Source organism: Elephantulus edwardii, unplaced genomic scaffold, assembly GCF_000299155.1.
Source record: "Elephantulus edwardii isolate Elephantulus edwardi_28Jun2011 unplaced genomic scaffold, EleEdw1.0 scaffold00017, whole genome shotgun sequence".
Classification (NCBI taxonomy): Eukaryota; Metazoa; Chordata; class Mammalia; order Macroscelidea; family Macroscelididae; genus Elephantulus; species Elephantulus edwardii.
In genome coordinates this window covers 25,779,307-25,793,800 of record NW_006399767.1, presented here as the reverse complement: position 1 = coordinate 25,793,800, position 14,494 = coordinate 25,779,307, and the positions used below count along the sequence as shown (strand labels likewise).

Genomic DNA, 14,494 nt, shown 5'->3' with positions numbered 1-14,494 from the left:
CGATTTTACATCTTTAAAAAGGAGGATACAAGAGAGTTAGGTGGCTTACTCAAGTTAACATGCCACAGGGAACAGAAGAGAAGGCTTTACTTCCTAACACTTGTGGGGGGGAGTGCTCTTCCCTCACTGTCTCTAAGAAGGTGTCATAGATATCGAGCCATCTGAAAACCACTTCATTTCTCTCCTAACTTACAATTTTAGAAAAAGAACGAAAAAAAAATTTTTTTTACTATGTTCAACAATCTTGGAAACACAGAAGGCTCAGTCACCACCAACTTTTCACTGTGAAAAACTGGATAGAGAGGTGGCTATATAAATTCTCAACTCCACTTGCCAAGATAACTGCTGAGAGAAGATCTATTATCTCAAATATATCAACTTTTTTTCCAAAAAGATTTCTAAAATCAGGGACATCTGATAAGGCCAGCCACTCTGAGGTCATCTAAATGATGCCACATCCTTGCTGGTAGCTTGGAAGATTCACATCCCTAAATCAACAAAAATGAAAACTTCTAAAATGTATAATCATCTGTATTTGATTGTGATTATTATCTCACACACACCCGTAACTCACTAGGGACTCAGAGAAAGGTACTAAAAGAGCAAAAGCACTAAAGGCTGGAAAGAACATAGTGCATGGGAGCAGAAAGCACAAACACAAGTGACGAGGGAGGACAGAGGCAGAGCTGAAATCCTCTTTTGTGATTTTAATGCCTAGATCCATGCTTACTTAGCAATTCAACTAGGTGCTCAATCAGGAAAAGAAAAGGATTTATAGTCAACATCAAGCTGTAGTGGTGAACAGAAAAATTACTACTGTCTTTTCTCCTGTACATAATCTGGGAATGAGCTAGATGACAAATGAGAGTAAGAAGTGATGATTCAAGCACTAAAGCCAATAAGAAACATGGTCCAAAAAGTTCACTTTGCTGTATGTTCTACTATTCCCTTATGTTGTTGCTGTTATGTGCTACTGAACTGGCAGTGACCCACAGCTGACTCTCTGATCAGTTTTCATAGACTGTAAATTGCACAGGAGGAGACTGCCCATTTTTCTCCAGAGGAGCAGCTGATGGATTCAAACCCTGTGCCTTTGGGTTGGCAGTGTAACTGGCCAATAAAGATACTGAATTAGTAAATGGTAAACAGTTAATACAAAGTACTTGTACAACGTTTTAAAATATTTGAAAAGAAATTAGTTAAAAACACATTTTAGATTTATAAATAGCAATTCTTTCATCTTATATTCTGAATGACCTCTTTAACTCTTAAACTAAGATAAGCACCTGACTTATGGCTATTGATAAGATACCATATTCTCAAAATTCAAACTCACTGTCACTGAGTCAGAACGGACTCACTAGTCAGCCCTGTATTGGGTTTCCAAGGCTATAAATCACATGGAAGGAGACTGTTCATCTTCACCAAAGTAGCCAGGACATTAGAACTGCCAGAGAAGTGAAGCCTTTGGATTAGCAGTGCTAATCCCTGCCAGAGCTCCCTTAAGTACTACTAGAAACTTTCAAAATTGATTAACACATTGCCGCACACTTTTAAATTGATGACCATGCTTAGAAACACTATGCCGTCATTTGCGGCAACGTGTTAATTTAAAAGTAACCTCACACTAATAAGAAGTCACTTTTATGAAAAAGAACTTTAAAAAAAAATCAATGAGAAAAGTAGCACTGTTTATAATATTTTTACAAATCTCTTCAGTATTTGATAACCAGATTTTCAAATTTACTTTTGCATTCAATATGATTTAATTTTGATTGAAGTACAAGGAAAAAATGTACCACCACAAAGATATATACAATAAAACCTGCAAAAGCTGGAATTCAGTGTCAGGCAGCCATCTGTCAGAGAAGCAAAACATTTTCTACTAATGGAGTGATAGAAAAGTAGTAAGACGACACCCTGTCAAGCTAAAAAATCCCTGCCAGATTTGAAAAAATAAGGCAATCCCATTGAGTTCTGTCTGCTTCTCATAGTTTTCACTGTGAGAAAATGAATGAATATTTAAACAGCCTTTTCAGATAATTGTGAATTAATTCCCTGATACTACATCAAAACTGGGTAAGTGGTAATAAAATTTTGTAGCTTTTGGAATCTAGAACCCAAATAATGAACATTCACTTTGTTACATTAATACTTACTGCTCTATGTTGAACTAGTGTATGTTAATCTGTGAATATTCTCAACAACAAAAGACAAAATAAATTTTAAAGGAAAATATTAGGATAATAACAACAACAAAAATTTATGTGTCTACCTTACACTTTGACTGGATCATTTATCTTTTAGTCATCCCTGGGAAAATATTGGTTACTGAATTCTAAATGTTCAGATCTTTTAAATGTAATAACTTCATTCTACAATACTAAAAACTCACATACATTAATATTATGACTGATCTTATCACAACTCTTTCAAATTTGGGGAAGCTGTCACAGTCAGGGAAACAAATACAAATTTTCTAAGATTGTCACTTTTCACTTGACAGTTGAAATTTTATCAATAGCAACAGACATTGTTACTTGTTTTCCTAAAGTGATGCGCTCACTTGAGTAATTTAAGAAAATATCTGCCAAGCACCAGAGTCTGAAGAATCATAGATGGGCTGCCAGTTGTTCTTTCAAATAAAAAATGGTATTTCACTGGGGGGAAAAAACCCCAACACCACAGCTAGCTAAGCTTCCAACTGAAATAAGTGTACAAGAGCTTTCCCTTGAGACAACCAGGGCATTTTGCTTTCTGTAGTCATACTTTTCCATACCAAAATGAGGTGCAAGTAAAAAGTTTGAATTTAATAAAATTACTAATTTCTACTACTTTATCAAGGAGTTCTGGTGGCCTTCTGGTAAGAAGCTGTGCTGCAATCCCAAAGGCACGTGGTTTGAATCCACCAGTTGCTCCACAGGAGAAAGATGGGCTATACGCTTCCATGTGATACACTGTCTCTGAAAACCTGCTGGAGGCTCAGCTATTGGTCATCTCTGACTCAATAGCACACATAACAATTGTTTTATCACAAATACATTAGGTGAAAGTGGCATGTTTTATCCTCATTTTCTAAAAAGTAAATAAATGAACCAAAAAAAACAGAGAGAGAGAGAGCAACCTCTCTCTGGTGGCACTGCCTTGATTTGTAGTACAGTACCAACAGTTTGAATGATTATAATTTTTTAATCATCATAGCAAGCATCAACATAGTAAAAAGGCAAGTTGCGTACCATTGAGTCACAACTGACTCACAGATGTCCCTCCAGCAGGTTTTCAGAGGCAATAAATCATATGGGAGGAGACAGCCCATTTTTTTCCTGCAGAACAGCTGGTGGATTCGAACCGCATACCTTTTTGTTGGTAGCATAATTCCTTACCACTAAGCCAATAGATGGCACCTAACAACAAGAAGCCACTCAAGCATTATGAACATAATTTCTCACAACATGGATTCCCTGAAAGTATCTCAGAGACCATCAGGGGTCTGTGAGCCAGACTTTGAGAATTACAGTTCTGAAATACATTTACTACTGGCCAGACTGCATCTGTATAATACAAATCAAAATAAGCACAACACAGAAAATACCCTCTTACCTTTGCCAAGACTAAACACAAATGGCTCATTTCTATCATGACTGGAATCAAACTTCTTTCCATTTGACAATTTTCCTTTGTAATGGACATAAACTTTGTCTCCAATCATTGGTGTTTCCTCACTAGTACCCACTCTTTTGACAATCTAGAAGAAACAAACATTAAGAAAAAGGAGCATTATGCTAAGTAAACTAACTCAGTCCCATAGGTCAAATACTGCATAAGTGCATTCTTGTAGAAATAGTAAGTAGTAAAATGTGTCTAAGGATCTAAAGGGGGAGGGGAGAGAAAAAAGGTGAGGATGGTGGGAGGTAATCATAGGGTCACACAATTTGTGGGTTGAAGGAGGGGTGGGTAAAAGAAATGGGAAAGATTCTGTGTAAGAAAACAACGTATATGAACTTTATAAGTAAACCAGTATAAAATAAAAATTTTATTTAAGAAAAAGGAAAAAAAGGTGCAACTTTTTACTTTTTAACCAGAGAATTAATAAACTCACATAATTCATTCAATATTACTTAGGCAGATTTACAATTAGAGTATTATGTTATTTCTAAGAGTTTCTTTTACAGCTTTCTCAATAATGCTCACTACTAGATAATTATCCTTTATGAATCTATATCTTATATGTTGCATTTAAATTTAGAGAGTGCTGGCAGCTTAGTGGTAAGGAGCTGAGCAGTCAATTCAAAGCATACAGCTTGAATCCACTAGCTGCTACACTGGAAAAAGATGGGCAATCTTCCCCAGTGCAATTTACAGCCCCTGAAAACCCACTGGAAGGTCAGGTATGAGTAAGTTCTGATTCTACAGGACACAGCAACAATAACATTATTTTATGTTATTATTAATCATACTATTTATTCCTATAAAACAATTAATCAATAGATCCTGCTTGATTGATTCATTATGCCTTGTTACTCTGACACTAAAATGTCTCGGCACAAAGACTTGAGAATTACTCCATATACAAACAAACAGAGACTGGTGAACTTTTAAAGACACACAAAATGTCTAACACGCTATTTCAAAGGTAAGATTTTATTTAATTCTCTCCTTTACGCCTTTGGAATTTTAGAAGGTTTAACTTCCTGGTATAACAGGTTATTTTTCCACTCTTTGAAGAATATTCAATTTGTAAAAAAACCCCAACAGTTTGACACAATACTAAGTAACTTGGTATTTTAATAAATAAAATGTCAAAACAAGAAAATCCAAGTTGAAAAATATTTAGCTATCATAAAATCTAGTATATTTCTTTTGCTCTTGGTAGAGCAAACCACTAATGCCAGTCAATCAGTTCTGGGAAAATAAAATCCAGGAGTGTGGTGGTGTTAATGACTCTATCAATCATCTACGCAAAACTAGTAACTTTTAATAGATGGCAGAGGATGATAGCTAACATCTATATTTGGGGGAAGGGTATAAATTGCAATCTAAATAACTCAGTTATTTATTAACTTCTAACTTCTCTGAGACAATAGCCTCTGCCTCAGATCTATATTAACATATGAATAGATAGAATTAGATTCAACAACATGATTAGCTCAAGAGTGGAAACACTCTTTAAAGGAAATCATTACTGTCCTTTTAAGATTTAAAAGTGGAGAAGAAAAGAATTTAGCTGCTATTCAAAAGGTTTGCATTTCAAACCCACCAGTCCCTCCACTGCAGAAAGCTACTGCAATCTGCTTCTGTAAAGATTTACAGCCTTGTAGACCCTATGGGCAGTTCTACTCTGTCCTATGGGGTCTCTTAGCTGGAATGGACTCTGACAGAAGGTACACAAAAGTCAGAGAATCTATGAACAATCCTCATGTTGGGAGAATATGCATTTCTAGGATTATAAACAAGTAACTGGGCATATGGGACAAATGGCTATCAGATCATCAGGCACCGGCAAGCGATACAGAAGTACACTACTTTTTGAGAAAGCGCCATACTGCCTTCCATCGTGGTTGCACCATTTTACACTACCACCAATAGTGAATAAGGGTTCCAGTTTCTCTGCAACCTCGTCAGCAGTTGGTGTTTGCTGTTCTGTTAAATTTTGCTCTTCTTAATGGGGTGAGAGGATATCTCATAGTTGTTTTGATTTGCTCTTAGAGCTAGGGATTTTGAATATTTCTTCATGTATTTGTTCACCATCTGAATGTCTTCTTTGGTGAAGTGTCTATTCATATCCTGTGTCCATTTTTCAATTGGGTTGTTTTCCTTTATCTTGTTGTGGTGCTCAAGTATTTTATGAATTCTCGATAAAGTTCCTTATCAGCCATGAAAAATATCAGACAAGAAAATATTTTTTTCCCAGTCTGTAAATACCATTTGACCCAGTAATTCCACTACTGGGAATTTACCCTAAAGAAACTAGAACTGCCACCCAAGCAGATATATGCTCACCCATGTTTAGTGCAGCTTTGTTCACAATAGCAAAGAGTTGGAAACAACCCAAGTGCCCAAACAAACGAATGGATAGAGAAGCTTTGGTATAGTCACACAATGGAATACTTATGCTGCACTGAAAAATAAAGAACTCATGAAATATTATACAAAATGGATGACCCTGGAGTACATTAGACTGTGTGAAATATCTCAGTCACAAAAGGACAAATACCGCCTAGTGCCACTGTTGTAATGTGGGACTGACATAGGAGTTGGGGGGAAACTAAGAGGTGATAAATAATGTTTACTGCATTGAAACAGATGAGGGAGAGAACTGTTTAAGAGGAATATATAATTAGGTATTAATGTCATGATAAGAGTCCAGAATGAAAGCTGCATAGTGGAGTGGACAGGGGGCCAGGGGATTGTATAACAATTTTTATTTTTATTTTTTAACTTTTCAAAGAGAAAAGCAAACTGGAGGAGGAGGGGTGGGTAGGGAGGAAAGTGTGTAACAATGAATGAGTGGAAATCCAAAGTCTCTGTAAACTTTCATTAAAATAAAATAATTTCTGGTTCTTTTTCATGGTGCTGCTGGGGCAGTGGGCTACTTTACCATGAAGCTGAACATCTCTTTCTCCACCACTGGCTGCCAAAAACGTGGACAATGAATTCAAACTTCATACATTTTATGAGAAGCGAATGGCCACAGAAGTTGCTGTTGATTCTCTCAGTGATGAATGGAAGGGATATGTTGTCCAGATCAGGGGTGGAAACGACAAGCAAGGTTTTCTCAGGAAGCAGGTGTCTTGACCCATGGCTGAGTTTGCCTGCTGCTGAGTAAGGGGCACTCTTGTTACAGACCACGGATAACTGGAGAGAAGAAGTGCAAATCTGTCTGGGATTGCCAATCTGTGGATGCCAATCTGAGTGTTCTTAACTTGGTCACTGTCAAGAAAGGGGAAGAGGATATCCCAGGACTGACTGATACCACTGTTCCTCATCGCCTGGGGCCCAGGAGAGCCAGCAGAATTTGCAAACTCTTCAATCTCTCCAAGGAAGATGATGTCTATCAATTATGTTGTGAGAAAGCCACTGAACAAAGAAGGCAAGAAACCCCAGGACCAAGATTCAGTGTCTAGTTACTCCACGTGTCCTGCAGCACAAGCACCACCGCACTTTGCTGAAGAAACAGCGCACTAAGAATAAGGAGGAGGCTGCAGAGTATGCTAAGCTTTTGGCCAAGAGAATGAAGGAGGCCAAAGAAAAACGCCAGGAGCAGATCGCCAAGAGATGGAGGCTGTCCTCTCTGAGAGCTTCTACTTCCAAATCTGAATCCAGTCAAAAATAGAATATTTAAAGTGTGGCAAATAAATAAGTTCACATCTAAAATCTGAAAAAAAAGGTATACTTCTGGGATGAATTTGTGTCTAAATTTGGAATTACTCTGAGAATACGATACAGTCGTAATTCATTTTAAAAATATAAACTTCAATTTTATCTTCTTGGATAGTTACTGACTTAGTTTTGGGGAAAAAAGGTCACAGTTAGTAAGAGATTACTGTAGGGTAGGCACTGTGCAAAGTGTTTTATGCAATCCTCACAATTCCATTAAATAAGTGGTGTTATTATTCTAGTTCTACACATGAAGAAACTTAATCACAGAAAGGTTAACTAAATTGCCTCAGACCTATTTAATGTTAACCAAAAAGTCCATGGAGAAATCTGAAGCTCAGACAATGATAAATGACATGATTTAGAAGGCTTCCAATCACAAAATGTTTTGTCTTTTTTGTTTTTAATAAGCCTGAATTCTTGTTATTAGATATACTCTCTAGAAAAAAGCAGGGTCCAAGGTAAGCTGGGAAATATTCTTAGTATAGGTATTCTGAAAAGTAAAAGAGAAAAGCATAAATAAAGAAGCTGAAGCATCCTGGAGATTGGGATGAGTTGCTATGCAACAAGTGATATAGTTAGTTACAAGGCTGTGAAGTCCTCTGAAAGACGATATGATATAAAATGCCTATTCTTACAAATCTCTTCAAGTGTGACTTGGCACACAGAATACAGAAAAGATCCTGGTGGAATGCATGTGTGCATCACCTATACACACACACAATTTTCATCTACGTAAGATTAGATAAACAAAAAGTTTCTCATTTACTGCTATTGGCAAAAGAAGACAGTAAAATTTTGCAAATGATAATATTGAGAATATTAGTATGTAAGATAATTTTTTTAGTAAAATAAATAAAAAATATACAAAAATGACTGAGGGAATTGGACGGGTGGGGGAGGGGGAATTAATCATGGAGTTGTACAATCTGATGGTGGTTGGTGAGGGAAATTGGAAGACTCTGTTCTGGAAAACAATGTATTTGAATTCTGAAAATAAACTAGTATAATAAAAAGAAGGAAAAAACCCCCACAAAACACCACTCCAAAACAACATTTAAACCTTTATAGGGAAACAACACTGGTCCTAACTATGACTAATGTTATTTTACTTTCCTCAGCTTCAGTTTTTCACTTTATTTTATTTTTTTAATGTATTATTTATACATGTACCGTCAAATCAGATCTGACTGGTACAGGAGGAGATTGCCCCCTCCTTCTCCAGCAGATCAACTGGTGGATTTGAACCACGAACCTCTGGGATTACAGTGCAGTGTCTTGCCACTAGGCCACCAGAGCTCTCTCAGTTTTTCACTTTTAAAACGAAAGATTCAAGAGGGGTTCAGATTGCCTCACACACCATTACAGATTTAAAAATATGTGAAAATTATTAACTACAGAGAGATAAACAAATGCAGTGTTTAATAAGAGAAAAAAAATTCAAAAGCAAGATACATTCTTTCATGAGGCTTCAAAAAATCTTCACTGTATATCAGAACATTATTTTAATGTAAAAATAATTCTTTTACAACTTCTTATGATACATTTTTCCTTAAAAAAAACTATTTTAAATTATCTTTAGCCAGCTTTAGTATCCTCAAATATTACATTGAAACAGTAATCTGTAAAATCATATGAAACTGGGACCTAATATTAGTACATAATATTGGCAAAGTATTTTACTAGCTTACTTCCAGTTTTCCCACCTATAAGTGGGATTAAAACGAAATCTCAGAGCTATAAAGATGAAATGAGAAACTATCTGTAGACTTTGCCACTTCGCAGACATCAATGAATAAAACCTCCTATTTTTCAAGTCCCTCAATCCCCAAATGATTTTATAAGCAACTTTTCAAAGTAACATTTCCTGAGATGCCATTTACCCCCGTAGTCTCACTTTTAATACTCCTCTGTCCTTCTTGGAGGTAATATCCTCTCCTCTTTCTGCAACAGCTGCTGCTGGGCTTTCTCCATTATTCTTGGCACCTTCATCAGTAGTCATTGTCTTTTATAAGTAGAAAACCTGCTGGGAAAAAGCATATTTTAGAGAAGAAAAAAATATCACTTTCATATGTATCTTAAATGCTCCTGGGAATTAAGTTTGACTAACCAAAGATTTATCTAGGGGCAATGAAATTAGACACTGAAAATGAAAACAAAAACATTTTGCTGAGAGCATGTAATGATGTCATCAGTCCTGTAAACAAAGCATCATCCAACTCTTCAATTTCCCATCTAGCTCTGGCCCCTAATTGGCGAAAGGTAAAAGTCAGGATTGGGAGTGATTATATATGCTGAAGATGATTACACACCGAGAAGTCCTCATGGCACTAAGAAAATGTCCTACTACAGCCAAATTCTTGATAATGGATTAAGTTTATCATGTAATCTGGTTTTTAAAAATTACACAATTAGAGTAGCAAATAGAAAAAACTTTAGAATATGATGGATCTGAGTCTAGCGCTCGCAGAAGTGTGACTTCTGCACATTAATTTTTCTGGGGTACAATTTTCATCTGTAAATGAACATAGTTCACAGTTACTGTAAGGTATTAATGAGAGATGTATGTTAACAGGACCATAAGGTCATAAATTAAAAATGTAAGCATTCATTATCATTTTTATTGGGTCTTCCATAGATAGTTTTTCATTTCTTGCTTGTAGAAATACTCAAAGAATGCAGTTCTTTCTCCTTGTAACATTCAAGGCCTTTCATAATCTGGTCCTGTCTTTTATAGGGAAGTTCCTGCTTCCACTACTTTCTTTTCATGTCACTTACGTTCTAACCAAACCAGATCAATTTCTCCCCCATAACAAGCTTTGTGTTATCTTGTCTCCAAGCTTTTTGGCACTCTTTTCCCTTATTCTCAAAATGTTCTTTTCCCTCAAATGCTGGCTCCATCATGATACCAATGTTGATCCTATATTTGGATATAGTCTTGTCCTTTTCTGTACTTAACATTCCCCTCAAGTTTTTGTCTACATTATACTTAAAAGTAAACACTTGTATGTTATCTTGTGCTAGATTTAAAAAATTCTTAAAAGCAAGGGCATGCTGTATCTAGATTCCTTGGAATCTCCACCTTTAGACTGCTAAGACAAAACAAGGTAGGGGAAATGAACTAAGTGTAGGCAGGGGTTCTCCCTCTGATGCTTATAAGCTGTTTGAAGCTGGCTGCTTTAACTCTTCTAAGCTGTTTTCCTACCTACTCTAACTAGAATATTTAAAAATCTACTTTCTAAATTAAATGGGCTAATGTACATTTTAGAAGTGCTCTATTAAAATATTATTTCTTATTGTTATTGTTAGTAAACCAACAGACACTTTCTCAAGAGGGGCAAGCCAACATTAAACCAACAGCCTAAACAAAACACAGCTCACTGCCGGATGCCATAGTCCTATCCTGCTCTCCTATTGCGCATGAAGAATGAACCATTTCTAAAGCTAATCCAAACTAGTCTAAGACAAGCCTTAGGGTCCCTAATGCCACCTGCTGGGTCCCTTTGATTAAATAGTTGAGGGTTTTTTAAAAGCTATTTTGCACTTGGGAAAAAATGTTTTCTGGTTATAACTGATTAGATAACTGAAACAGAGTTATTTTAACTTACTTCCAGTTGATCTACCTTTATTTTAGTGTCAACAAAGACACGAATCAAACTTTGCTGTGCCCAAAACTCTTCAAAGAGAACACCAAAAACCCAGGGTTAAGCCCTTTTGCTTTAATTTCTGGAACAGTTTATACCAAATAACAGCAACAGAAAAATCCAAATGCTTGGCTTAGAATAAGCAAAAGGCCAGAACAAACCGTTCTCAGACAAACAATAACAAAAATTAAGTACCTAGCTATACATGGGTCTGGGCTGGATAATTAGGAAAATTACATGAACAGGGTTGATTCCTAGGTTATAACTGACTTTTCTGATACACAGGAACTTTTAAAAGGACCTCCAAACTCAAAGGAAAAAGATACTTTAAATGTTTTGTGAGTCACAAATTGTAACCTGGAAAATTGTGATCACACACACAAATATCAAGAGCTTCAAAGTATGCTGACATCCAGGTAACATCCCCCACCCCCAAGTAAACCTTGATTAAATGCACTGAATACAAATCTGAGAGTAGAGCTGGGGGGGGGGGCGCGTGGTCCTTAAAAGTTTACAAACATTTTCCTCCCTACCCTCCCAGTTTGCTTTTCTCTTTAAAAAGATTCTTCTATTGTTGCACAATTTCCTCCCTCTCCCTGCCCCTCACTACACTTTGCTATGTACCTCTTATTGTGGACTGTTGTCATGCAAATAATACCTAATCATATATTTCTTTTAAACAGTTCTTTCCCTCATCTGTTTCAATGCAGTGTACATTATTTATCCCCTCTTTTCTTAGTCCTCCCCCAACTCACATGTCAATCCTGTTTTACAATAGTGGCAATACGCAGAATTTGTCCTTTTGTGACTAAGATATTTCACTCAGGGAGAAAAATATGCCCAAGTTTTTTTGTAAACTTTCATTAAAATATAAATTTCTTTTTAAAAAAGTTTACAAAAAGTCATCCAAGGTGGAACTATGGGTCTCTCTTTGTCTGGCACAAAGAACTAATGGATCACACAATGTTCAACCGTCACTACTCTAAAACTAGAAGAACTGGATAGTGTCCAGGTTCTCCACTACTGATGACTCTAAGAGGGATCACAGCAGAGAGTGCTGGGCACAGTGGGAGGAAAATGTGGAACAAAATTAAAAATTACAAAAATGGCCATACTTGCTGGTTTAAAAGAGGCTGGTGGATCCCCCAAGTTCTATAAACTTTAGTAATATTTTGAGCCTTGGACTAAACTCACCCCAGCGGTTAACTTCAACTTTCATCCAAACAGGCATTCTTACAAGGCAAAACAGTAACACTAGGGAAGTATTTATACCTTAAAACAGTCAGACACCCAAGACCAAAAGAGCAGTACTGGGGATGGTGAGAAGGTAGGAAGACGTAAAAGGATGAACTGAAGCTAGAGTCACTGAGAAGTAGAAAAGGACTATTAATGCCACAAAATCTTAAATCTGTATGGATATCTGAGTAAGATACCATTGTTGTGTAAACCTGCACTCAAACTACACACATAAATTGGCATATGATTAAGAACCAGTAATGCTGAAGAAAGAAGTCCAAGCTACTCTGAAAGCACTGGCAAAAAATAATACCACATGCAAATAAAATCTTGCTGAGGATTATTTTAAAATGACTGGAACATCAACTTTATACTTCTTACATTCCATGTTCCAGTTATTAATGGATGTTTGCAGCTGTTCCTCCTCATTTTGGATCTTGCTACATCAGCAAATGAAAATCCTTCACTGACCTACAACCAGGAAAGAATAAAATAGATAAATGGGATCATCTAAAAATTAAATCCCTGTGCACATCAAAAAACTTCTCTACCAGGGTAAGAAGGAAATCCACAGACTGGGAAAAAATATTTGGCATAGACATATCTGATAAGGGACTTATATCTAAAATTTATAGAATGCTTGAGCACCTCAACAAGAAAAAGGTTAACAATTCAATTACAAAAAGGCACAGGATATGAATAAACACTTCACCGAAGAAGACATTCAGATGGCAAACAAACAACGAAGAAATGATCAAAATCCCTAGCTACCAGAGAGATGGAAATAAAAATACTATGAGATATTATCTCACTCCAGCAATAGCAAAGTTCAATAAAACAGCAAACAACTAATGCTTTCGAGGTTGTGGAGATTGGAACTCTTCCTTTTTTTTTTTTTCATTTTGAAAATTTTTTACTAGTCTATTTACAAAATTTGAATACATTGTTTTCAAGAACAAATTCTTTCAATTTCCCTCACTCCCCCACCCATCAAACTGTACAACCTGGTGATTAATCCCCCTTCCCTCTGCACATCCTCATCCCTCTACTTTCAACCTCTCCCATCCCCTCTTGGCTCCTTATACTCATTCTACAACAATGGTTTTATAAAATATTTATCCTTGTGGGACAGAGTTAGTTCACTCAGCATAATGCTCTCCACCAGTCCCTTCCAAATTAGGTAATAACTTACAAACTCACGCTCCTGCATGCTGCATACGTGCTACATAGTATTCCATTGTGTGGATGTACCATTTCTCAATCCATTCATTTATGATTGGACATTTGGGCTGGTTCCATGTTCTTGAAATGGTGAATAATGCTGCTATGAACATAGGTGGAGAATGGAACTCTTATTCACTGCTGGTGGGAATGCAAAATGGTGCAACCACTATGGAAGGCACTTTCTCTAAAAGTTGGAAGTAGAAATACCAATAGACTCAGTAATTCCACTACTGATAATATACCCTAAAGAAACCAGAGTCACAACTTAAACAGATGTATGCACACCCATGTTTTTTGCTAAATTATCCACAATAGTAAAGAGATGGAAGCAACCCAAGTATCCATCAAACTAATGAATAGAAAAATTACGGTACATCCATACAATAAAATATTACACAGCATTGAAAAACAGTGAAATAGTAAGACATTATACAACATGTGGGAGCCTTGAAGACATGCTAAGTAAAATATCTCAGTCACAAAAGGACAAATACTGCACAACCCCACTGTTATAAAATGGGACATTGGGGGGGGTAGGATTGGGGAAAGAGTAAACAGAAAATGAAAACTGCATTAGAACATATGAGAGGAAAAACTGCCAAAAGGAATATATGATTATGCATTATACGTATGAGAGCAATTGGGAACAAGGGGTACATTATGGGATGGGATGGAGATGAAGGGAGAAAATGTGCAACAATGAATTAAAAAAAAAGAAATCCTTCACTGAGTGAAGCTTTACTCCAAGACTCCACTTTGAGAAGATGTCTCTTCTCCAGTTTCATTGTGAGTGCCTTCCAACCTGAGGATCTAATTTTCTGGTTCTATATCAAACAATGTTATTCCAGTGTTCTTAAGGTTGGCAAAATCCTGTTATTTCAGAAGTAGTAATGGTCAGTCCTGTTTCTTTGTCTTAGCCTAGAAATTCTGATAAAACCTGTCCACCATCAGTGAAACTTCTAGCATTTGAAATACTTGTGGCATCACAGTAACATGCATCTATCTTTCTTTCT

At 36.4% G+C, this 14,494-nt stretch overlaps 1 protein-coding gene and 1 pseudogene across 2 annotated transcripts in view; one reads left to right on the top strand and one right to left on the bottom strand.

The window, feature by feature from the left end:
- The window catches only part of FKBP5 (FK506 binding protein 5), a 149,322-nt gene that overhangs the window by 73,354 nt on the left and 61,474 nt on the right, over positions 1-14,494 (bottom strand). Inside the window, exons 2-3 of one of the 2 annotated variants that reach the window (XM_006882050.1) lie at positions 9,362-9,400; positions 3,601-3,722 (exon numbers count right to left, since the gene is read on the bottom strand). In XM_006882050.1, the coding sequence (XP_006882112.1) occupies positions 3,601-3,722; positions 9,362-9,369 (130 nt within the window). In that variant the 5' untranslated portion in view covers positions 9,370-9,400. Of the gene's footprint in view, positions 1-3,600; positions 3,746-9,274; positions 9,401-14,494 lie in introns of both variants that reach the window. The other variant, XM_006882049.1, reaches the window with a different exon arrangement.
- Positions 6,600-7,333, top strand: LOC102845631 (annotated as a pseudogene).